The sequence below is a fragment of the Spermophilus citellus genome (assembly GCF_964194105.1).
Source record: "Spermophilus citellus genome assembly, chromosome: 16".
Classification (NCBI taxonomy): domain Eukaryota; kingdom Metazoa; phylum Chordata; class Mammalia; order Rodentia; family Sciuridae; genus Spermophilus; species Spermophilus citellus.
The window spans coordinates 41,618,258-41,643,135 of record NC_138196.1 but is presented as its reverse complement, the minus strand read 5'-3'; the positions used below and the strand labels follow the sequence as shown (position 1 = coordinate 41,643,135).

At 43.9% G+C, this 24,878-nt stretch overlaps 1 protein-coding gene across 3 annotated transcripts in view; it reads right to left on the bottom strand.

Moving 5' to 3' along the window:
- The window catches only part of MFHAS1 (multifunctional ROCO family signaling regulator 1), a gene marked incomplete at its 5' end in the record, with an annotated part of 95,334 nt that extends 71,227 nt beyond the window's left edge, over nucleotides 1-24,107 (bottom strand). For all 3 annotated transcript variants that reach the window (XR_014019125.1, XR_014019126.1, XM_081269194.1), the window contains one exon: nucleotides 21,104-24,107. Coding sequence is in view for 1 of the 3 variants with exons in the window: in XM_081269194.1 (XP_081125320.1) it covers nucleotides 21,104-24,107 (3,004 nt within the window). The remainder of the gene's footprint in view (nucleotides 1-21,103) is intronic.
- Nucleotides 24,108-24,878: the final 771 nt, after the last annotated feature.

Sequence of the window (24,878 nt, the reverse complement as noted above, 5' to 3'; positions counted from 1 at the left end):
TAAAAAAATAAAATATTTACCTATTCAAAAGTCAAAGTTTCTTCTGTGCTGTCTTAGATTTTTATGGTTTTGGTTCTTACATTTATACCTATGATCCATTTCAAGTCAATTTGTGTGTTCTGTGTGAACTACAGGTCAACGTTCACTTTTATAAATACAGATATTCAACTGTTTCAGCCTCATTCATTGAATATATTATCCTTTCCTCATGGGAATTATATTTGCACCTTTGTCAAAAATCAATCGCCTATATATGTATGGACCTGTTTGTCTATACCTAAACCAATACCACACCGTCTTAATAACTAGAGTTTTAGGTAAGTATTACAATCAGGTGGTGAGAGTCCTCCCCTCATTTTAAAATAATTTACTAATCACAGGCTGATTTCCCATGGGACCACTCACTCTCAGTGGTATATGTATCATAAGATCTAAATGGTGCCATTACTCCCTCATTCACCCTTTTTCCTTTTAAAAACTAACAGCGGTTCTTTCCTCATATTCCAGTGACATCCCAAAGGCCTTCCTCTGTTTCTTGCTTAGATGGGGCATAAAGATCCCCACCCAGACGACCTCATCTATATTATTACAGCAGATTCTCTTTTCCTGCTCCACCAACAGGGATCCCCTGAATCCTCTGGACTTCATATTTTTTCCAAACCACAAAGTAAAAAGGTCTCTAACCTCCATTTTGATCATTTAATATCTATATCCCTGGCCTGTCTCAGGGAATCATGTCCTGGGCAAGCCAATCCTTAAACCAGACCATGGCCTGTTTCACTCAGAGACTGGGCCTTATCCAAACCCTCCATAACTAAAGAAGAAAAAAAAATGAACAAACAAAACTATTTTTACCCAAAGCCAACTAAAACTGCTAATGGCCAAGCAGGCTATCCAGTGCACAACTTGAGGGTATGAGTCTCACCAACTTCATATTTAGACATTTAGACACCCCCTTTTAGACATTAGCAGACACAATGTCATCATATCAAAAAACCACCAGGTAAAACTATTTTCAATATTCCTGGGACCAAATCATCTTCTAAGTATTCTTCTTTTGACCTTGATAGATTTCAGACAAGTCAAAATATAAAAGAATACAAGACCATGTTTTAAATTTCTTTCTACTAAAATACTCAAACATATTTATACTATCTTACAGAACCAAATGAGTACAACATTAGCTATACCCTTCCTATAATTTGTATTGGCTACCTATTACACAGTTTCAAAATGTGTTTATCATCTAACAGTCGCATCCCAGTATGAAGCCCTTGGACTTGAGATCACTTGGCAGTCACTTACCTCTAAACCCACCTACACTCTCTAGAGGAGGAAAAAGAGAGTGACAGAGAAAGAATAAAGGGCAGAGGGCAGACACACTGAGATGAGGTGGTATCACAGTGCTAAGATTTTCTCATCCAAAAGATGACTTGGGATATCTTTTGATTTTATACTTGGATCACACATGAGCTACTAAAAGGGATATCTAATTTCTGGAAAAAAAAATTAGGACTCCATCTAGGTTTAAAGATAATAATATCATTTCATCTTCAACATAAGAAGATGAGAAACTACTTCCCCATAAAGACTTAGTTCCACTTAGTTTAAGAAAAAAAAAACTTTTTAAAATTTTTGTTAAAGTCAGAAATTTCTGGATGTAATCATTAAGAGTGAGTAAGGAGATACTAGATTCAGGAGATGAAGAGAGAAGATTAGGCATGACCCTAACTCAGATGGACCTGGAACCCAACCAGAGACTCAGCCGAGGCGCACCCTTAGAGAGTGAGTCATGCTGAGAGGCAGATGGTATGTAGCATTAATTGCTCCCTGGAAAACATCTCTTACTTTTGAAAAATGACTATTAAGTACAATTTTATATCACTCAACTGTCAGGTCCTCAAATATTCAAGGTGAGCTTCCTGTAACTTCTCCGAAATTTCTCCTACAGTGAAAGTGAGTTGCCACTGTTCAGCCTTTCCACTACTTAGGTCAACTATTTTTGTCCCCAAATTTGATATTCAGTATCTTAGAAGAATTTAATTTTCATAAAACAAAAAGGTCAGAAGGATGGTTTATATAAAACAATTGGAATTCTATTATTTTACTCAGGAAGACAGAAAAACTAAGGCAGGGGTTATTCCTACTAAAGAACAGCTGTCCTCCACCCCCGCTTGGTTCAGTTTGCTCTCCCAAGGGGACAGCCACGGAAAAAATACCAAGCCATATGCCACCTTCAGAAGGAGATGATGATGAAGAGTCTTAAATTCTGGGTCCCTCAGGGCTTGGCTGGGCAATTTTTGAAAAGCTTTACTCTTGACTAAAGTGGATTTATTCTTGTCTTTCTTTAAACGAATAAGAACATTGAAGAAACAAGGAGCAGCACTCTGTCCCACTGGTCCACACCCCTGCAGTCCACGCTGCCTGCTCCAAACTCTCCCTCTGACTGAGCACTGTTGTTCCAGAAGTTAGAACTCAGGCACTGAAATGAGAACCAGGAAGAGGATCTGTGGCTACCTAGTAAGGACCCATCTTAGACCTTGTAGGAAAGGTCGGTGATGCTATGTGGCCATTGAGTCCCTTGCCTCTAATCTCCTATATATTCTCACTGTGACTGTCACCATCTGTTGTATGCAGAAGACAGAACTGCAAGGAGTGGGATGGAAAATGTTCACATTACTACTTGAATCTCTCTCATTTTGCAAACTACCCTAATAAGCAATTACCACAAGGAACCCTACAATAAAATTATGACATGAATTCATGAATCATAAGTTTCCTTGAGTAATCAGGTGCCTTTGGAGGATAGGGAAATATCTATGAGACAATTTTAAGGCGTAATTCCATCATTTGTAAATAACCACTATAAATTTAGAGGTGACTTGATATTTTCTATTTTAAAATACAGCTCAGCTACACATAATATATTCATGATATGTCTCATATTACTAAGATGTTCTAATACAATAGAACAGGAGACAAAAAACAGGTCTTTATATTGAAAGATGATAAAGCAAATGGGTTGAGAACTTCAAGTCTGTGCTAACAGATAATGCAATTAAACAAAGACAATGATTTTCATATTAAAATCACAATGATAATTAGTGTATGTAGACCCACTAAATTTTTCACTGTATAAACTTTCTGGTATATTTTTATAGCCCAAGTTTAAAATATGTTACTCTTGGAATTATGCTTTTAACTATTCCTAAGAGAACAAAAAAATGTAATAAAAATTCTTAAAAGAACAGAAAAATAAAAGGTGATACGTATATATGTACCTCGTTACAGGGTCCACATAGAAAAATAGTTCAAAGATAGTCAGTGTTTCTACTCTTTTATTATTCATTTTAACCCCAGGGTTTCAAAAAAGTAATGCAAAGTATTATTACATGAGAATAATTCAAAAATTAATTACTACACACTTTTGGTGACAGGTTAAAAAAAAGTGATGTGCTGACTTCTCTAGAAGAATAGAGATCATGTGTTTAACTCTACCTCTTATTCCCAACATGCCTTTCCTATTATGGATACATAGAACTCTGGTTCTTCATGGCCTGTGGTTAGAAGGATTCTTTCTCCTCTGAACTCTCAGGATGCTCTGGTGAATTTACTTCTCATGGTGAATTAGAGCTGTGCACAAGCCTGATCAACCCTCTGGAGAGAGTTCCGAGGACAGGCTGAGAGGGCAATACCTGCTGACCTTCCCTGGTATCTGAACCTTGCCAGAGGGCCTCAGTAACCTCCTGCTGAATATATTACAGGAATGAATGAATACATATCCTGATAAATATCATCTACCTGCATGGAAATTCTAGATGCTACTCGGCTTCTCTATACTGCATGAGCACTGCTTTGCATCTTTTAGTTAATTTAAATTCAGTCAAATAATTATGCTTGCAAACCGTTCTTTAAAAATCTAGCATGAGCTAAAACCCATTATTAACCCCCCAAAAGGACAATCCCAACAGTTTTATAGTGACTATAAGTTGATTAACTGTTACTCTTGACGAATACGTTGGAACGAGTCTTTGGCAGACGGATATGCACTTTCAGAGGTGGACAGTTGGCCTTGGGCTCACCTCAATTTGGAGTCACTCTCAACTACTCTCATTTTTGATTGGGACCATCCTGTGAAAGATGGAGCATCTCACCAACCTACAATGAAGTACACAGGCAAGGTCCTTTCCAATTAGCTACAATGAGCTTAGAACGGCACCTGTGTTGGGAAGTGCACCCTTCAAAACACAGGTAGCAGCTTCCAGTATAGAAAGAAGCTGTACATGACTAAAACAAGCCATGCTACAATTGGCTTTCACTATAGTCACTATTACTTTGTGTGTAAAATTTTAACAGTGCCCTTGATATCTCATCAGAATACACAAACTAATTCTTTGCTCAATTTTATATTTTTTTAATCTTAATTTTTTTTTCCTGCATTACTTTGGATTGAACTCAGAGGTGCTGCTCAACTACTGAGTCACACCCCCAGTTCCTTTTGAGACAAGGTCTCACTAAATTGCTGAGGCTGGCCTCAAAATTATGATCCTTGTGCTCCTCTGGAGTCGCTGGGATTACAGGCGTGCACCACTGTGCCAGGCTAATCCTTTCTAATTCATCAAGAGTCAAGAGAAAATTGCTAGGGGAAAAGATCATGTATATGTTCCTAATCATGTATTCCAATTTGTTTTTATTGCTAGGTCAAAAAGTAAAAATCTAAGTCCTTTTGCATAGTGTGTAAAGATCTTTGTCAGATCTCTGTCACCGCCTTGAAGAATTTAAAAGGGGCATAGAGAATGGGAAAAGACTACAAGAAGAGAGCTGCTTTTGGATGTCATGAGCCAAAGAGAGATGTGCCAGCTCTGTGCTTTACCATTAGCCCAACCCAGCTGTGAACACCACAGGGGCCTCTACTCCCGCCCTCCCCAAATCTGATAATGAAAAAAAACATGAAGCACAAACAAAAGCAACAAACAGAATAGGAGAGCAAAACCAACCACCCTACACCAAACAGATCTCTTTAAGGCACTTGCTCTGACCTCTTCTTTTACAAGCACCACCACTGAAAATAACCTAGAACAAAAGAAGATTCGTGATACGCAGCCATAAAGAACTCCAGGCTCACTGCATACATAATTCATGATGCAAAGCAAACCACCATCAGCATCATTCATCCTTTCAATATTTTAAAGTGGAGAAAGGTTACCAGATACTATTTATAAAGTCTCTTATTTCTACACGACCCTTCCAAATTTAAGAAATGGGGAATTTTATCCTTCTGCAAGTGGCACTGCTTACAAACATGAGACTATAAATCTTCTGGAATTCGCTCAGTGTGCATCCATCTAGGAAGGCGACTAAACAACCCTGATAAGCCAATTAAGAAAGCAGGCAACACAGAACAGGCCCCAGTTTTATTTTTTTTCCCCCATGGTGGTTAAAATTTATCCTGAGCCATAAACTTAAACCAGAGTCCTGCTGTAGGTCTGATGGATGAGGAAACTCAAGCTAGCAGAGTTCCCTTGACATGACTCAAGATCTCAGGGTGAGGAGCTAGGTCTCCACCTCATGAACATCCCAGATCCTGTTTCCTTGGTCCCTGAAGACCTGCCTGGGGCCCTGAATGATCTCAAGTGATTCCTGACTCCTTTTTGACTCCATTCAAATCCACCTTCTCTGCTACTGCCCTGAGAGGTCCTACAAAAATGTGAATCCAACAGTTCCCCTTTGGCTTCAATATTTTCCTCTTGCCTGGGAGGCAGGGGGTGGGGGGTAGGGAACATCAGGCTTTATTTTAGCTCTATGTTGGAGCTACCAATAGTTCTTAAGGGAAAAAAAAAATACGACTGATCAGATACATAGCCTGAAAATATTCACACATGATAAGCATTGATAAGTGAATCATTGGGTTCCCAGTAATTTGTACAACCCTCATCCTTCCACCCTACTCAGTGACCCTGGTGTTTTTCAGAAAGCCTACAAGTCCACCTGACTTCTGAGACCTCCTCCCATCCATCTACCTCACCCACCTGGCTCTGGACAGACACCCTTATTGGGCCTCTCCTGCTCCTCAGAAAGTCTTTGCCCTAGGAATTTATCACAGCGCTGCCACTGTGTTTGCTCTGCTTCCCTGGACTGCAGCTTCCTGGGATCAGGACCTTGTTCACCTCCCATGCACTCCCTCAGGACCTTGTTCACCTCCCTGCACTGTGCCTAGTCATGGCAGGTCCCCAGTTAACGTTCACAGTCCAGTGCTCCAAAGTTAAAAAGAACCACCAGCACTTTGCACATGTCACCCATTTTCATTCAAATAATCACCCACCTTTAACAGGTAGAAGCTATTATTTTCCTGAGACGCAGTCTAGGGTGGTAGCAGACAGTAGGTTCTGAGGAACAGCCTGAACTCTGCTATATCCTGTGTGTCTCCGGCCCTCCTGTGCCTTAGTATCCCTCATGTATGAGCAGGGAGCATGGTAATCAGAGCTCACATTTACTAAGCACTTACCTCACGGTAAAAACTACTCTAGATGTCCAGTAATCATTTCATCCTCACAATATCTGAGAAGACAGTAATAGCAAGAGCAAATGCTTTGAGCCATTGGGACTATTTCTCTTCATTTATAGATGAAGAAACTGAGGCTGAAGGAGGCCAAGTAAGCTTCCCAGAGGTCCTAGCCTCCTCACTTCCTAATCCACTGCCTCTGGCTTCACCCAAAGATAAAGGATGTAAGATCTCTTTCTCTGATGCTGGTTTAGCAGAAAGCAAAAAAGCCACATGCCAGTTCTCACCTCTGGCTGTAGCTAGAGAGATAACTGTTCTAAGCCACCCTCCTTATGGAACCATAGAGACTTCTTGAGATGAAGATCAGCCCCTTTACAGAAATGAGCTAAGTCAGAGGAGAGGCATGGTGGGAAGGGGAGGATGAAGCAGAAAGTTATTCATGCTTTGAGCAACATATACCCAGATTCTAAGCATTACGAAATGACCAGTGTAGCACATGCTTCTGAATCCTTAGAAGGCAAGAGAGCATGTTTCTGCAGGGATATGAACAAAGCCACTGACACAACACCAGATTCTTCAAAAGCCAGTAATTGTCTACATCCAAAGAATCAGATTCTTTCCTAACAAAGAACAATGGATGCCATTCTAATTCCTGATTCTTCCTCCTGGTTTACAGTGGGTTATGATCTCAGTAGAGATCCCCCATGAATGAACGTGTCTTGAATCATAAATGGCTCCGTAAATCAGAAGGTTTATAGACTGTGGAGAGGGGGAGGCATAAGCATTCTGACCCCGTGGCTTCCTTCATGTGGAATACGGGGACCGGATATGGGGCAGTTTATCTTGCTGGAAACAGTCACCTGTTCTTCTGGCTAAGCAAGAAAATTTTAACAGCCCTGGAGATCAACACGATGCAATCACTCCTGCTATCTGGATAAACTTTGAATGCTGCACCACGTTACACAGACAAGACTCACAAGCACCCATGGTGTTCAAGAAGTGGCTGGGGAGGCTGGCAGGCTTCTGCTCAGCTCAGTGTGGCTACAGAGAAGCCAGGCCACACAGCCCAAAGGCAAATTCCTGAAATGACCAAACAGAAAACCAGTGGATATTTCCTTTCCCTACATCAAGAGGGGGGAAAAAAAATCCGGAAACAATGTAGAAACCAGGGAGAAGCAGAGAACATGCACATGTGTTTTTCTTGGAGAGGGGAAAAGGCATACATAGATACAGAGGCTTAATAAAGGAAGTAAATTCAAAAGAACACCTGCTTCGCCCAAGAGAGGCACCAAAACATCTTGGAAGAGCCAGAAGGGGACAACAAGGGATGTGCCTTTTATGCGCCGTCTGAGGCTAAGTGGTATCAGCGGTGGGGACAGATGCACCCTACAGAGGTTTTGCATTCCCTTTTACTGTCCTATCCTATCCTGGGCACAAAACAGCCCAGCTCTCCGTGGACCAGAGGGCTGTTTTTTGGCATCACAATGTTCTTCTGGAAAATTCACATTTCTATTTTTAGTTCTTTCCATGCAATTCATGAGCAGCAACCCTCTCCAATCAAAGGCACCCCAGCTATGCCGTGAGTCAAGAGAATCCCAGAGAATATATTTTTTTAATAACATGTTCACAGGAAAATGTGGCCTGCCCTCTTCCTTCCAACTGTCTGTATTGATTTGGTCACTTAGGATGAGAGGAGGGAATTTAAAGACCACAGTTCAATGGATCCTGTTTAAAAAGAAAAAAAACTCTTAACTCTACAAGGCTGACTAATAACTTTGTTAGCTTCAAAAATAAGAAAATATGCCCATAACTATCTTTTAAACACAAAAGCAACTAAAACAGGATTTCATTGTTTACTGTTTTTCCAGGTCAAACACATTTTAGTGTGCTGGATTAGACTCATTCTTTATTCATTACCCACAGAGAAAAGCAAACAATGTGGGTAATCTCTTAAATTTTATACCCCCACTTGCTATGAAGACAAAACATCCAAAGTACAGGTCCTATGCAAAACACACCAAGCTTAGGTCTAGAAAATATGACAGTGTGACAGGGCGGAACTCCAGAGGGGAAGCCTGGGACAGAAAGGAAAAAGGGCTATGCTGGCACAGGCAGATTTCCTCTGGATAACAGCTGGGTAGGAAGGCTGCACAGTGTTCTGAACCAGCGAGATACGGTTCATTACCAATTTTTTTTTTTCATTGATTTCTTACACGGCCAGAGCATTATTCTTGCTGCCACAGTCTTATTTTGATCCGTGGTCTATTTATTTGTAAACATTCAAGATTTGTAATTATTGCTAGGTCTAAACATTGCATCTTGCATTCTGTGATAGTGGATAAATGAAGCTGTGAAATGCATAATTATGAGGAAAACAATAGGGTTCCAATATGCATCACAAAGGCCAATTAAAAACATTACCTTTGTTTTAAATCACAAAATTACGCTTTCATAATTCCCAAGCCTCTTTTTATGTCCCACCATTTTGATTCAGAGATTTGTCTTTTTCTAATTGCATCTCAAGAGTGTTCTGAGCGCAAAGCAGGACTGTTAATCTTGAAAGAAATAAAATTGAGTATTTCTTAAACTTTTTAGCTTAAAATCTATATATAAAAAAAAAAAACTTGGAAAGGAACAAAGGTCTGTCAGTATAGGTCCGACTAAACAGTACAGTCATGGGTAGAATATTATGAGGCATAAATACATGAACAGGCTATAGGTTTAGGACTACTCATATGAAAGCATATCGAACTATACTCTTAAGTGACCAAATGCAAGGTACAGAACAATGAGCATAATAGCATGATCTCTTTGAGTAAAATATATGCAAATACATGCCTTATTTTCCCTGAAAGAAATCATAAGAAACATTTTACAGAGGAGATATGAGCCCAGCTTGGGAAAGGTGGGGAGCATTGGCTACTGGATTTACTATTCAAATACAGACATTATTTGTTTTAATGTCAGTTAAAATTATGTAGGGGGAAAAAATCACTGTGTCATTTCTTCTGTTACTTCTGTGTATTTAAAAATAATAATAGTGCTATTTTTTTAAAGTTCTGGAAGAAACAAGGAACTATCAACTATATTGAATGATATTTAAAACCTCAAAACATCAAAACTTCCTAAGCAATTGAAAAGGCAAACAAGCTAGAAAAAAAAAATGCCTTAAATATGATAGCTATGAGGTTATTACCTTTAATATATGAAGAGTTAATATAAACTGGTAAAACACTGTGACAAAAAAAAAATTAAAAACAATGTAAGACACAAAAATCAAAAACCACTCAAATGATGCTAAAAGCATTATCAGAGAACTCAGAAAAGCAGCGACACAATTAGAGAATGTGCCTACAAGAAACACTTACAGTCACAGATTAGAATTTTGAATTGCCAGTGAGATACCATTTTTCCATTAAATGTTAGTGCATTTTTAAGATAACATCCAGTGTCAAGCAAGCACAGAGAAAGAGATCTCGCATTCGAAGTAGATAGACAGATAAGCTGTGCCACCCTCATGGAAAGCAACATCTATATGAATTGAGACTTAATGACTTTCTTTGCCTTTCATGCAATGATTCCACTTTGGAGATTACTGTCCAAATAGGAAAGAGCTTTTATAAGAAAATGCAGTCATCACAGAATTGAAAAAAAAAATAAACTTAAAGAGGCCCCAAATGGTTACACCAAGGTAACATGAGGTTAAATTAACAAAGGTAGCTGGGCATGGTGGCATACTCCTGTAATTCCAGCAGCTTGGTAGCTGAGGCAGGACGATGGAGAGTTCAAAGCCAGCCTTAGCAATGGAGAAGCACTAAGCAACTCAGTGAGACCCTGACTCAAAATAACATACAAATTAGGGCTGGGGATGTGGCTCTGTGGTTGAGCACCCCTGAGTTCAATCCCAGTACCCAAAAACATTAACAAACAAAGGTAAAATCACCTTGATGTACTCTATAAGCACTTATAATTATTGTGTAGGTATTAATTCCATCAAACTATATACACAATAGATTTGGCTTAAAAAATCAATAATTATTTATACAACAAAATAACTATGCATTTTAAAACCTAAGCTTATAGTTGGGATGGGGTTTGGGGGGGGAATACCTGAAAGAAATAGCAAAACATGTAGTATGATTATGCTGTATATCAGCTCTGAGCAATTTTTTAACTGTATCCTCCAAAATCTGTATGTTTTAATAAGGGGAGGAAGCATTTTTTAAAAGACATAAGGTATTTATAAACAAGGATCACACTGTTCTCCACCCCTGTTATGAAAAAAAAAAAAAAGAAGAGTTTTATCCACAACCTTATCAGATTTTCAAATATACCTTTTAGCCTTTTGTACCTTCTGGAATTTTGGCACTCACGGCAAGAGTCAACATCTATTGACCGCTTCCATGTGTCAGGCATCTTTCTAAGCTTTTTACCTGCATTAACTCTATCCTCAGGACCACTCTATAAGACAGAAACCATGACGACTCCCAACATCACACAGATGACAGGTGGTAGAACAGGGATTGGAACCCAGCAGTCTATCCCCAGAACCCTTACAACTAACCGCCATTCCATACTGCTTCCGTTTTAAACAAAATCCTTTGTTTCATGTCAAAATAGAAGCTAAACGTAGCTAGACATGGGTGCACATGCCTGTAATCTCAGTGACTTGGGAGGCTGAGGCAGAAGGATCTCGAGTTCAAGGCTAGGCTAAGCAACTGACTCCCTGTCTCAAAATATTAAAAGGACTGGGAGTGTAGCTTGCTGACAGAATTCCCCTGGATTAAATCCCTAGGAATGGGGGTGGGGGGAGTAAACAAAGGTTAAAAAGTAAGTTTTAAAACTTTCCTGTACTTCCTAGCATTTCAACTAAAAGGTATATAAGTATATTCTGATAAACTGAGAAGCAAGGGAAGACAAATTCAAATCCTATCATAGGACGTAAGGTTCGAGAAACCACCGTCTCAGCATGGTAATTCATGTCCAAACAAATGAAATGTGTAAGAGCTGGTGTTCCAACAGCAAAAAAAAAAAAAAAAAAAAAAAAAAAAAAAAAAAAAAAAAAAAGTTAATTAAAAATATATTTTCAGTTAGTCTGTAGTGTATAAAGAAAGTATAAAGAAATAAAAGAAAGTATATAGAGATTGAAATGCAAAAGGCCCACAATAAAATGCTACTTGTGTTAGGTCCAAATTTGCCTTTATTGCGGGGTCTGTTAGGGTAAGACGTAAAGCAAGGAAAATCAATGTTCTTGGCTACATTCCAAGGAATTACACAGGCATGCAGCTCTCTGGCTGTTAGAATAACCAATGCTCCTTTTCTCCCTGGCCTCGGATGTGGCCAGTGGCATGCTTAGACATGGATCTACAGAGCAAGTGTTTTGTTAGCCCAACAATCATTTGATCATGGGTCTGAGCAAATCATCTGAAACCACCCTTCAGTTGTCCCAGCCATAAATCTTTTCCATGGGCTCAATAGAGTCTGGCCTGATGATAAAGAAACATACTAGGATAGAGCTTCCAAAATTCTACTTTATGGGTCAGCAGGAGAGACTGGCAAATGTTATCCAGTTCAGGAACATAATTGAAATATTATATATTACGTCTTCCTTATTACCATTGCTAAATGCTTCTGTATATACACATATACACACAAACACACCCAGGCCTGAGCCCTTCTTGCCTGTTTAAATGCCATTCTAATTGGAAATGCCCCTGTTCTCTAATTCTTTATGTGACTACCTGGAAATCATCATGGATCCCTCTCTGAGACCCCCAGCAGAGCTCTCCCTACCTCTTACCCCACCTGATTACGACCCCCAGGCCTCTTGTGCCAGGTCTCTGTACATCCACCTCACAGAAACATAGAAAGAGGAGGGAAGGCAGGTCAGTTTTTGCATGCTGGGAAGTGTGCCTAAGTCAACTGAGAGGCAGGACAGGCCAGCAGGTAGAGGCAGCAGGTAGGAGCAGAAGGCTGAGCTAAAACCCCAGAGCCCTCTCACTCTGGGAAGTTCACTTAATTTCTAAACCTCAGTTTCTCCATCTGAAAATGAAGGTGGTAATGATACCTACTTCACAGGGTTCCTGCAGGACTGCAGGAGATGGCCCATATGGGGCACTTCACGCTGTCTCTGGAACATGGTACAGTCCTAACATTGTCACCCAGTCTCATCATCTTCTCCACACCGATGCTCTCAAAAAGGCAGAGGTGAGGGTACACACAACAAATAAACTTTATGGCCTGAGAAATAAAAACCTCACTGCAGCAGTAAAGTTGATAAACAATAGCACCTAAGAGAAATATTTTCTGATTTTATATTTCTCCTATTACCTTAAAAAAAAAAAAAACCTCTTTTGTCAAAAAAAAAATGGAAAAGGATAGAAGGAAGGAAAGGAAGGAAGGGGAAGAGAAGGAGAAGGAATGAGGAAGAGATGAAAGCTGATGTTACTACCCCAGAAAAAAATTCACCACTGCTGTAACCAAGTGCTAACACAGTGTTAATAGCTACGCTTCATCTTAGGGGTAGGGAGGATCTAAGAAAATTAACTCTTTAATTCTCTCAACATTTATAGCCTAGTAATAGGAAAGCACTACAACAAAGCATCCCTCAACAGAGACAGCTAAAGAGCAGTCATATCTTTTTATTACAACAGCGTCCAATTTAATTCACTGTCTTTTGAGTCAGTGATCATTCAAAGTGTTTGGTGTTTGGAAATGACTTCAATCCCTTCCAAAATGGGAGCAAATCCATAAATGACTGAGGAAGGTACCGATTCCTGATGAAGAACCATTTCTTTCCTTCAGAAAGGACGATAAGTCTTGGAACTTTTAAGAAAACCTCACATACACCTTCTCAAGGTCTGCCTGGCCTGCAAACAAATGATCCAGACTGAAAAGCAATTGGAAAGAATGACTGGGGCATTGCTTCCCACCTCGTCCTCATCCATGTCAAGTAAACTTCAAAGCTGTGGCCAGTTTTTTTTTCAGCACAAGCATTTTTTTCTTTTTTTCTGGAAAACTCGAAAGCCAGGATTTTTTTTTTTCTCGCTCTTTCCAGTAATTTCTCAAATACACAAATGATTTTCTCCATACGTGGTCAGATTCCATATACTCAAGAACTGACAATTAATCAACGGATGTGGTGGGGCTCACCTATAATCACAGCAGCTGAGGAAGCAGAGGTAGAAGGATCATGAGTTCAAAGCCAGCCTCAGCAACTTAGCGAGGCCCTAAGCAACTCAGCAAGACCCTGTGTCTAAATAAAATATAAAAGAGAACTAGGAATGTGGCTCAGTGATGAGTACCCCTGGATTCAATCCCAGGTGCCAAAAAAAAGAATGAGCAATGACATTAGCCAAGATCCCACCTCAGCTCCCTATGGCCCAAGGTCAGATTTTATTTTATTTTATTCTCCTAAAACTCTCAGTTCAGTGCAAACTTCTGCCTGTAGCTGTATCAACAATGACTGATGACAGAACCAAGCTAATAAACATATGGTCCACTTTTCTGTTTCATCTGTCCTAATTCTGTGCCACTGCCACTTGATCCCCTTTCCCTCAGATCCGCTCAAGATGAATGAGAAAAAGAGTTGTGTGCAGAAGACAGCAATTCCCCAGCACTCACATGTGCTTCTCCTCCCTGTGTCCTTCCCAGTGTCCCATCAAATCATATTCCCCACAGGACAGAACAGAGGGCCGGGATGGCCTGTGTCTGGTCCTCTTATCAACATTGAATAAGAGGGTTCTCACTACAACCCTGGGAAAAGGTGTTCAATCAATCAGCATCTTAAGGCCAACACAAGAATCCAATCCCTACTCTGCTTAAGACATGCCCTAGAAGGAAACTTCCCACCAAGAGCCTGGGGAAAGAATTCCCAGCCAGTCTCCTCCCCCCCCCCACCCCCCAGGAAGAAAGCCACCCACAGCCCGAGCGCTCCTTGCCTAGACAAGCACTTGACTTAGAGGTGGTGGTTGCACAAGTCTGTGAAGGAGGGAAATGCCCAGCGATTGTTCACTTTTAAATGATTAATTTCACTTTATGTCAATTCCGTCTCAAAAGAGGAAGAGAAAAGGAAGAGGGGGGTGGGGGAAGAGGAGGAGCAATAGCAGCAGCAGCAGCAGCAGGCGCTTGACTCATTCAGCCACCCCACCCGAGGAGCAGAGTGGCCACACACCAGCAGGAGCAGCCAAGGAGCAGACTTGACATCACTCCCGTCTTCCTGTCCTCCTTGCCCTTCTCCCAAGCACACTTGTGCACAGATTTGCAAAAGTGAACAGAATAGCTGGACCAGCCTGGCTGCCCAGGCTGCAGGCCGTGAGCAAGAAGTCCCTTCCTGAGGGTGGTGAAATAGCCCCCAGGCTTACAATGATCCTGCAAATCAACCGCCCGTCACCCCATGCCAGTCACCCCATGCCTACAGCCTCTTGCCTCTGCAGCTTTCACACTTTGTATTCTTTATCTTCCATAAATTTACAGCTAAAGAAAGCAAAATGTGGCTGATGGCTTTTCACTAATTCACTCTTTAAGAAATCAAGCCTCATTTATTTTCAGCTAACAGATGATGTTAAGGAAGGAAAAATATGAGAAAATGTTTGCAAGCATTTAGTGCCAAAAATAAAAATAACTCAAAAATTTTCCTTTTCCATCTCCACAAATCAGTCAGTCCTGCTGGCACTAGTGTCTGGGAATTGTTATCCACGCTGCCTCCATAGTATACACCATGCACAGAATTGTATCTGCATGATAGCCAGCAACTCTTCCACATTCTTCCATGAACTAAAACCAGCGGGCTTAGCCAGGACAGAGTTTCTGGAAAGCAACATCACCAGGAAGAAGGCAAAGCTGCTGGTACAAACTACCAGAAATATCTTTCTTCCCAGACCCATTCCACCTCCACCCGTCACATCCTCCTGTTCCTCTTCATCTATCCTTTTCCTCTTATAGAAGCCAATGTTTGGGAAGGTTGGAGCTTGCTTAGAGAGAGTTACAGAACAGTAGGCTTTGGAAAGAAGGGGTGTTCATTGCCTCAAGGAGAATGAACATGAGGTCAGGTGGCAAAAGGCTTTCAGTGGTCAACTCTGACTCTCAACCCACCCTGGCGCCCTGTTAAGCTGCCCCTTGCCCACCACCCTCCCACTTCTGTCAGAATTAGGAGGGGGCTTCAGAGGGCAGGAATATGCATACCAGAACAATCGCGTGGGGAAATCTGATGTACCTCCCTTACCTACAAGCTTTAAGATAAACAACATCATAAAACCCAAAGCTCTCGCAAGGAATCAAGAGTCACTAGAATTTCTTGAGTTCTTTCAAAAATAACCAAGGCACATTGAGCCCCTTCCACCTGCTCAGCCCTGTGTCAGGCAAAGACTGCTGTTGTCCCATGGCCCAAGACATCAGAACTCGGGGGCAGTGAACACTGTGGGTAATAATGCATCTCGTACATGCGAGAGGGTCTTTGTGGTTCGATGACACGTGGTCACATGCATTCTGCAGCCATCTGAGATGCCTCTGTCCCTCTGACAGGTCCAGCTTCCCGAGTGCTAGAGCAGCATGGGATCATGTGGAATAAGTGGGGCTACCTAGTCCCTCCCCAATGAAGTGAAGGTTGCCAGTCCCTGAAGAAGAGAACCTGACAACCACCAGCAAATGGTTTTGTAACCAGATAAGCGGATCCTGGGAGATCTGAGGCTAGGCTGGCCCTGCCCTAGGCAGACCCCATCTGATGTACTTTCCACAGAGACTGGGAACGTGAAGCAGCTCTCCACTGCCTTGACACAAGAGCACCAAGGCTGCAGGAGACAAGGGAGGCCAGTTCTTGCCTCTGGTTTTCAAAACCTAAAGCAAAAGGCACCCTATGGATCTGATTATGGTCCTTAATCAAAATAGGCTCCAACGGACAGAAGCCGGTTAAGGATTTGATGGAGAAAACAACCAGATGTGTCCAATCCATCCTTTCTGTGAAACCCCACATTTCTTCCCGGACACGGGTATGACTGTCTTCCTAAACCATTCCCTTACCCAATCCCCCAAACAGCTCTATGAAGCACACCCGGTAAAAGTGTATTTGATGAAATAGATGAGCAAAAACCAAAATAGGCAAGGTCTACTGGGGAGTAAGAGGAAGGAACAGGCAGCAGACTGAGACCTAAGATGCCTGTTAACAAATAAAAATCACTTTCTCTGGAAAATTCTAAACCACTCGTGCAGAGATGGACTTGCGATTCTGCCCTGGAACTGAAAGAAGTCATCTAATAGTTAAACTCATCCGAACAGCCCCGAGACCTTTCCATTCTTTGCGTTTAATTCCACACGGTTCTTCTTCCACTGCATGAGTAAGGTTTTTATTTTCATACGAAACAAAGTCCCCAGGAGTTCAAAGCAGCCTGTTCAAAAAAATAATAATAAAATAAAATAAAAGCCAAGGAGCATCAATATTAATAAAGCTAAAACTGAAAAGATATTGAATAACCTTTGTAAAATTAAAAACAATGACTAATTCAATCCAAACAACTAGGTCATGCTCAAATTCCAGTAATTCTAAAACTTAGATATAATAAGGCAAGAATTTCGCTTTGCTTCAGTGGTCAAAATGAAGGACCCATTCAAGGGCAAGACCAGTAACACAGACACAAAGGGGAGGCTGGAAGAACATTTGGAGGTGAGGGGAGCCCAAAGGGGCCAGATTATCATCATATTACTACCTGGAAATTTGACAGAGTATGAGAATGACAAAGAAGAAAAGGTATTTCTCACAAAAGACCAAACAATGATTCAGGGAACATCAGAGGGACTCTCCCAGAGATGACAAAGCCTCAGGTGTGTGTGTTTGTGTGTGTGTGCCTCCCTGCTTGGAAGAGGCAAGTGAACCATCCCACCAAAGAGATGTTATGACTTACTCCTACGCCAGTGGAATAAGGCAAAATACACCGAGCATCATCAGACAGGTACACACCAGGTGCAAGGGACTGAAGAGGGGGCAACCGATACCTGTCGGGAGGTATAGAAAGCTCTTCATGTTGTTACTGAGTGAATGAAAGACAAGGTAGTTAAAGAACACCATACAACTGACTGGGTTTACTGATTTGGATTTGCTTTCTCATTATTCTTAAAAATGACCTTTAATGATTCGGGAGGTAGGATTTGGGGTGAAAATGCACATTCAGTGCCAAGTTGGACTAAGACACACTCTTCCAATTGAAGAACACACAGCGTTCACTCAGTTGTTGAAATGGAATATCCAAGCAGTCGAATCTTGCTGCAGGCCAATGTTCCAGCCACCAAGTTTTAGTCAATACATCCACAGTAATACTGGACTTTTCTGGCTTAAGTATCATACTGATAGACTAGAAAAATATATAACTATTCCACACAGAGAAGCATGCTCTCAGACCGGAACACAGAACCAAATGACCAGCAGGCCAAGAGCACAAGGAAAGGAAGCCTCTTTCTAAGGGAGGCAGACAGTAGTGGGTCCCTGAGAAAGCATTCTCCTGGGGCTCAGCCCAACTGTCTTAAACAAGACAAAAAAGTAATCTCTTTGACAGCTTGATTAGATCTTTTTTTTTTACAAGAGCTTTTAACCAATGGTTGCAGACTGAGTAGTTTCCAAAACATTTACATTTCCAAAACTAAAACAAGAAAAGAGAAATCTAGCATTATACTTACATCAGCCAACTACATTAATGCAGTTCAGGCCAGAAAATTTAAGAGGACAGGGCCAAACTGGCTTCTCGCATAAAAACATTTTAAAAGATAGTAATGCAACTTTGTGTTTCTTCTGGATAATATCAAGGAAGACAGTAACTTGTTATATATTCTTCCTGCAGTGTCCCAAAGTTAAAAAACAAACTAAAAATCCAGTTTTTTTTTTTTTAACTACTGTATATAATATTGTTATAATTTACAGGACTTGATACTTGTAAGTAAATATAAAACTAAATAACCAATTTTTATATTCCTAAATAGTAAAATGACTTTTTTAAAACAACAAAAGGCTACTACTAGATTCAAGGGATTCTCTTGAATTGTTTTAACATAGTGGTTTAACGAATGCATTTTTAATGCATACCCTAACTGAACAAACATTATAATTGTTCCCACATCACCTTCTAACTTTTATTATTTTAGCTCCTAACAAATCTTTCAAAATTGTGATAATTAGTAACAAATCATGACAATCACAGAAAAACATAAAAGAGGAAGATGTGGTATTTTTCTTGCCTTCATAATTTAATAAAAAAGGTACTTAAATCACATGCCCCACTATTATGAGCCCTTTGATACTTCGGGGGAAAAAAATACCATCCTAAACAAATCAAAAAGATGACATTTCTGATTATAAATATGAAATAAAAATTCTGAAAATGACCAATGATTCAGTCCTAATCAATACATAAGATTTAAGTTTTTCAACCAAAAATTTTTGTTTCTGTTTTGCAAGTTGAAAATTAATCACTTCCTTGTAGCCTGGCCTGCCAACCAGGTGTACCTCAGGTGAAAGGCAGACAGGACAAAAAAATAAAGAGAATGGGCTTATTCTGCATCTTAGTACAACTTGTTTGTAGAATTTATGATTGTTAAAAGATAAAGAGCGAAGGTTTGGGGGGATAAAACAGCCTCACTGTTTACTTCTCAAAGGCCTTGGAATTCCTCTGTAGAGATCCTTACTTGTTCAATAACCCATGTCTTTCCCTTTGTTGTTAACAACATTGGTTTTATTAATGCTTCATCTCTGGATTACAAACTGGTCTTAGGTAGCGCCTTCAATAAGCTACTCTGTGACAATGTAACTCTCAACCACTTTATGCAAGTTAGCAACACACAAGGAAGTATTTTACTTCCATGAATAAGTTACAATGGTAAATACAAAACAAACTGAAGAGTCCACCAAGTCATGAACTGTGACAAGATGCCAGACAGTCGTACAGAATGAAAGGCTCAGTTGACTGGTAACCCAATATGGTGGCTTTTTTCAAAACGAAGAATTAAACTCAGCCTAGATCTAGGGCAACGGAAAGATGTTACCTTCGGAAATATTGGTATCCGATTCCTTCCTGATACTATTAGGAACTGTATTTTTGTTGGCACTCTGACCAGGACAAAGATCAGAGTGGTGTGTACTCTTCCATTTTATCACCCCTCAAAGTGCCCAGGGGACAGGGGACCAAGGTAAGCCACTGGCAATGACACAATTGCCATATGGTTTATGCCTAGGACTCTCATAATGCTGTTCACCAAGCTTGTTCCACAAAATGAGTTTAAGAACCCCAAAAAAATGAGAAACAGCCACATTCCCAGCTAAACACTTGTTTGAGATTAATTAACAAAGCTCAAAAAAAAAAAAAAAATCCCAGAGAAGGAAAAGGCAAAATTATGGAGACAATAAAATGATCAGAGGTTGGCAAGACTGGGAGGGCAAGGGAGGTAGATAAACCAGTAGAGAGGCTCTTCAGGAGAGTGAAAATCTTCTTTATGACAAAACAATGGCAGACACATGTCATTATACATTTGGCCAAACCCACAGAATGTACAACACAAAGAGTGAACTCTAAGGTCAACTGGGAACTTTGGGTGATAATGACGTGTCAGTGCAGGTTCATGGATTGGAACCAATGTACCATCCTGGTACAAGGTGTTGATGATGGGGTGGGAGGCTGTGCACGCCTGGGGGCAGAGTGAAATGGAACATCTACATTCCTTCTATTCAATTTTACTATAAATCTAAAATTGCTCTGAAAAAAAAAAAGGAAATAAAATCTGACAAAGAAAATAAACCCCAGACAACTAGTCATGAAATTCTCCCACTTGCCTATGATGGTTTCAAAAAGAAAAAAAAGAAAAGTCTGTTGGAAAACCTCCCTAGAGGATTCTTGTCAGCTTTTTGTCCCTTCCATTTCTGCCAGAGCACTCCATCTCTTAATATTTACCAAGAAACAAACTGTATGTCTATAAAGCTCAAAATTGCCAGGAAATACCCAAGGAAACTCCCCTCAGAGATTTCAGCAATCTTTTTCATGCCCCAGAGTGTGTGGGGTGAAACAGCAATCTCAGGATTTAGTCATGCATGGCAGTCTGAAATGTTTGTCTTTACTCATCCACCATTCGCCCCCAATTACAGAACATTCTTCTTTGAAATTTCTTAAGAAGGGTGAGCCATCACTGTGACTTGAAGACTGCACTCTGGATTTAAACAAAAGAAAAGGACCATAGACCCAATCCAGACTCCTCCCTCTGTCTAGTTTGCCTGACAGTCAAGGCTTGGCAAGTGACTAATGTCACTCTAGTCCCAGCTTCTGTTCAACCACCTGAAATTTCCTTCCACAAAATGTGGCTAAATTAAGAGGAGGGGAAAGGAGATGGGAAATGTTTTGATTTTCAAAAGTCTGGGTCTTCCCATTAGGAGAAGATGACACTTGTGAAGGTATTTCATGTTTCTCAGGTACTCAGTGCCCTTTGCTTGTCCCCAAAACTCCCAATATTTACCCTGCAAAGCTTCCCTAAGGAACCTGTGAGGTTAAGTAAACATTCTGCCAAATTAGCAACAAATATTCCACGAATGCAACTTGCAACACACCACAGAACTGTGACCTTCTCTCCACTTACCTGGGAAAGCGTGTGGATTGGGCGACCCCCTCTTAAGGCACTTAGAACAGAGGATGTGCACAGTGTAGTGCAGTCCAGGCCATTCCTGAAGTAGGACATTCAGTTCCTCTACCAAGGGGGTGATGGCTTGCCATGCGGTCCATATATTTGGTAATGATGCATGGCTGGCAATGGACAGGGTATCTGGCTGCAGGACCCCCTTGGCAGGTCTGTAACTCACCACCACAGGAACTTTTCCTCTATATGCAAAGATCTGAAATTTACCATCTGACCTGTGCACCACATGGCTGTTGATCTGGACACTGTAGCGTGCAAACAACCCAGGTGGAAAGGTAAAGGGAAAACTATATTCAATCTGCAGCTGCTCAGCCACAAAAGACTGCCCCGCTAGGTTGGTCCCATTAATCCATGCCTCTGCATGGGGCACCTCGTTCTGCACATAGCATGGGAACTTGTACCAAGCTGTGGACCCATTCAAAGGCTTGCCCTTGGGTTTATTGAGGCAGTAACAGAGTCCCATCTTCTCCAGCAGCTCCAGCAGCAGCTGCAAGTCCTGCTGAGCCTGGATATGAGGCTTAAGCAGCAACCGAATGACATGGGCTGGCAGGAGCCCATGCAGCAGAAAGCCCTCCACATAGTGATGGAGCTGGGTGGCCCGGAGCAGGTCCTGGCTCTGGGTGGACAGCGACATCACTGGGGAGCTTTCCCCCTCCCCCTCACTCTCTCCACTGGTCCCTAGTAGCAGTTTATGCAGCAGCAAGGAAGCATCCCTCTGGAAAAAGACATTGAGGATGTCAATGAGGCGGGTGAGGTTGTGGAAGACGTGCTCCTTGAGGGCCGGGCTATCCTCAAAGTAGAGCAGCTTGCCACTCTCATGCAAGTAGGAAAGAGCACTCTGCAGTCGGTCCTCGGTCAGCCCTGCCTGCAGGCCCAGGCGTGCAGAGTCCCACCAGCTTAGCCAAAGTCGTTGTGCCTGTGGTGGTTGGAAATGCAGTTCCTCCAGCACCTGCCAGGATCGCGGCAGGACTCTATGTAAGTTGGGGAAGATTTCTCGGTGCTCAGCTACAGAAAGCAGCTTGTCCCGAAGGCGCTGCAGTTGGCGGGGGTCCCTGCAGCTAACAGGCAATACCGGAGAGAGGATCTGCAGCCGGTGGTTGAGCAGGTATTGGAAATGGGCCTTGCGTCGCCGAAGGTTCTTGTCAGAAACACCATAGTAGGCTGCATGGGGGCTGGCAGAGCGCAGCTCAAAGTCCCGGGCCAAGGCCTCATCCACCACCTGGGCCAGACGGCTCAGGCCCTCGGCATCGTGCTTCTCCTGCAGGGCGATCTGGCGGTGAATATCCAGACACTTCTCCTCCAGCTCCCGTTCCTCACATAGGTCTGCATGCGTGCCCACAATGCACACCACAGCATGAGGTACCCGGGCCCCGACCCGATGCAAGAAGGAGCCCACAGTACTGGGAAAGCAGCGTGGTTCATAGGTGGCCAAGTTGACTACCAGCACATACAGGGCTCCTGGGGAGAGGAAGAAGGGCTGGATCACCTCATAGCTTTCATCACCAGCTAAATCATACACGATGAACCTCAGACCCCTGGAGGCATCAGCTGTCCAGCTGGTCACCTCAATACCCTTGCTACTGGCAGGAGGGGAAGGTGGGTAGTTCTTCTGTTTGTCCCCTCCTGCATGGCTTCCCTCCACTATCTCCTCCGTGAGGCAGTGTCGGAGCAAGGTCTTTCCTGCAGCCTTATGCCCCATCAGGAGCAGCTTGAGACGGGGCTGCACGGCTGGCTGGGAATGAGCCAGCTCCTTCTGGTAGGCCGCGATGTAGGGGATCCCCTTCATGCAGACCTCGTAAGGGGGCTGTATCAGTGGGTTGTCCTTGATCTTCCACAATCCCACACGGGAGAGCTGGCCAAAGTTGTCAGGAAGCACCGCGATCTGGTTCCCTTGCAGCACCAGCTCCTCCAGGCCGGTCAGTTCCACAATGGAGTCGGGCAAGTATCGGATGCGGTTATTATCCAGCCACAGAGTGAGAAGCCTTCCCAGCCCCGAGATAAGGGATGGCACTGAGGTGAGCTGATTGCGACTAAGGTAAAGCTCCTCCAGACCAGCCAGGGGCAGCAGAGCTGCAGGGAACTCCTCAAAGTGGTTGGAAGAGAGATTGAGCATTTTGAGTCTTTGCAGCTGGCTGAACTGGGTGGGCAGATCCTGCAGCCCGTTGTTATCTAGCATGAGGCTCTCCAAACTGGTCAGCTCGCAGAAGCCGATGGGCAGAGTGCCAAGCTCGGCCCCACTCAGCCAGAGGATCTTGAGGGCACGCAGGGCACTGATATCATCAGGTAGGCCTTTCAGCCGGTTGCTGGACACGTCCAGTTCCTCCAGGGCCGCCAGTTGCAGCAGCTGCCGGGGAAAGGCAGTGAGCTGGTTGTGGTCCACATCGAGGGTGCGCAGGCGGTAGAGGCAAGAGAGTGAGTCGGGCAGGTGCGCCAGTCGGTTGAAGCTAACATCCAGCTCCTCCAGGTGGGCAAGCACGCCCAGCTGGGAGGGCAGAGCAGGCAGCTGGTTATGGCTGAGGTTTAGCTTGCGCAGCTCCCTTAGGGCACTCACCACCTCCGCGCCCAGGGTTGTCAGCCGATTGTGGCTCAAGTCCAGTTCCGTGAGATGGTGGCCAAGCTCAGCCACCGCAGGGGGCAGCCGGGCAAAGCGGTTCCTGCGCAGGACCAGGACGCGTAGGCTGCCAAGCGCCGACCCCAGCCCTTCAGGCACCTCCTCCAGGCCGTTGTTCCCCAGGTTCAGCACCTCGATGTCCCCGATGTTGGCTGGCAGCACTAGCTGGGGAGCGTCGGGGGACTCGAGCGGATCCGCTCCGGCTCCGGCCCCGGGGCAGCCCCCAGCCGCGCTGAGGGTTAGCTGTCGCAGGTTACTCCTCAGCTTCCTGGCGCGAAGGGCGGCGTCCCGCCACAACCTCACCGTCTTCAGGTTGCCACTGTCCTTCCCAGCCATGGCGGGGCCCGGGACCGACACCCTCACGCGGGCGCGGGAGCCCGCAGCTGCATGCCGTGCTGCACCCGGGCCGGCGCCCGTCTCCCGGGCCCTCTCGCTCCCACTCCTCCCTTGCCTCCGCCCCTCGGCGGCCAGCGGCAATGGGTCCTAGCGCAGCTAGCGGCTCGGCGCCCGCAGCTGAGGGGCGGCGGCGACCGGAGCAGCTCTGGGGGGCGCCGAGCACGCGGCGCGGGGGAAGGCGGAGGCCGGCGCGGAGTGCAGCTCGCATTCTCCGTCCTCCAGGGCCATGGGCGCGCCGGGCAGCAGGGCCGCCGCCCGCCACGCCGCGGAGGATGCCTGCTTCTCCTCCCGCTCCGCCCGCCTTGCGGCGCCCGGGTGCCCAACTCCGGCCCCGCTACCCTTGCAGCCGCGGCCCCGCGGCCGGCAGCGTCGTCGCCTCCACGAGCTCCGGGAGGAGGGCGGCGCTCCGCTCCGCGGCGGGCATGCTGCGGGCGCAGGGCCGGGGAGCAGCCGCGAGGAGGGGGCGGCGGCGCCTCCTTGTCTCCGCTTCCCTGGGGCTCGGGCGGGAGCGCGAGCGCCGCGTCCCCGGCGCTGGGAGGGCGCGATCGGGAAGCGGCAGCGCCGCCCGGCGGAGCGGCCCCCACGTGACCGGCGGAGGCGCCGCGTGTTCCCGGCACCGCCCCGGGGGCGGGAGCCACGGGCTAGCCCCGGGTGCTGGGCTGGGGGCACCCGGTCAGGAGCGGCCAGCGACGTGGACAGCCTGGAGGCGCT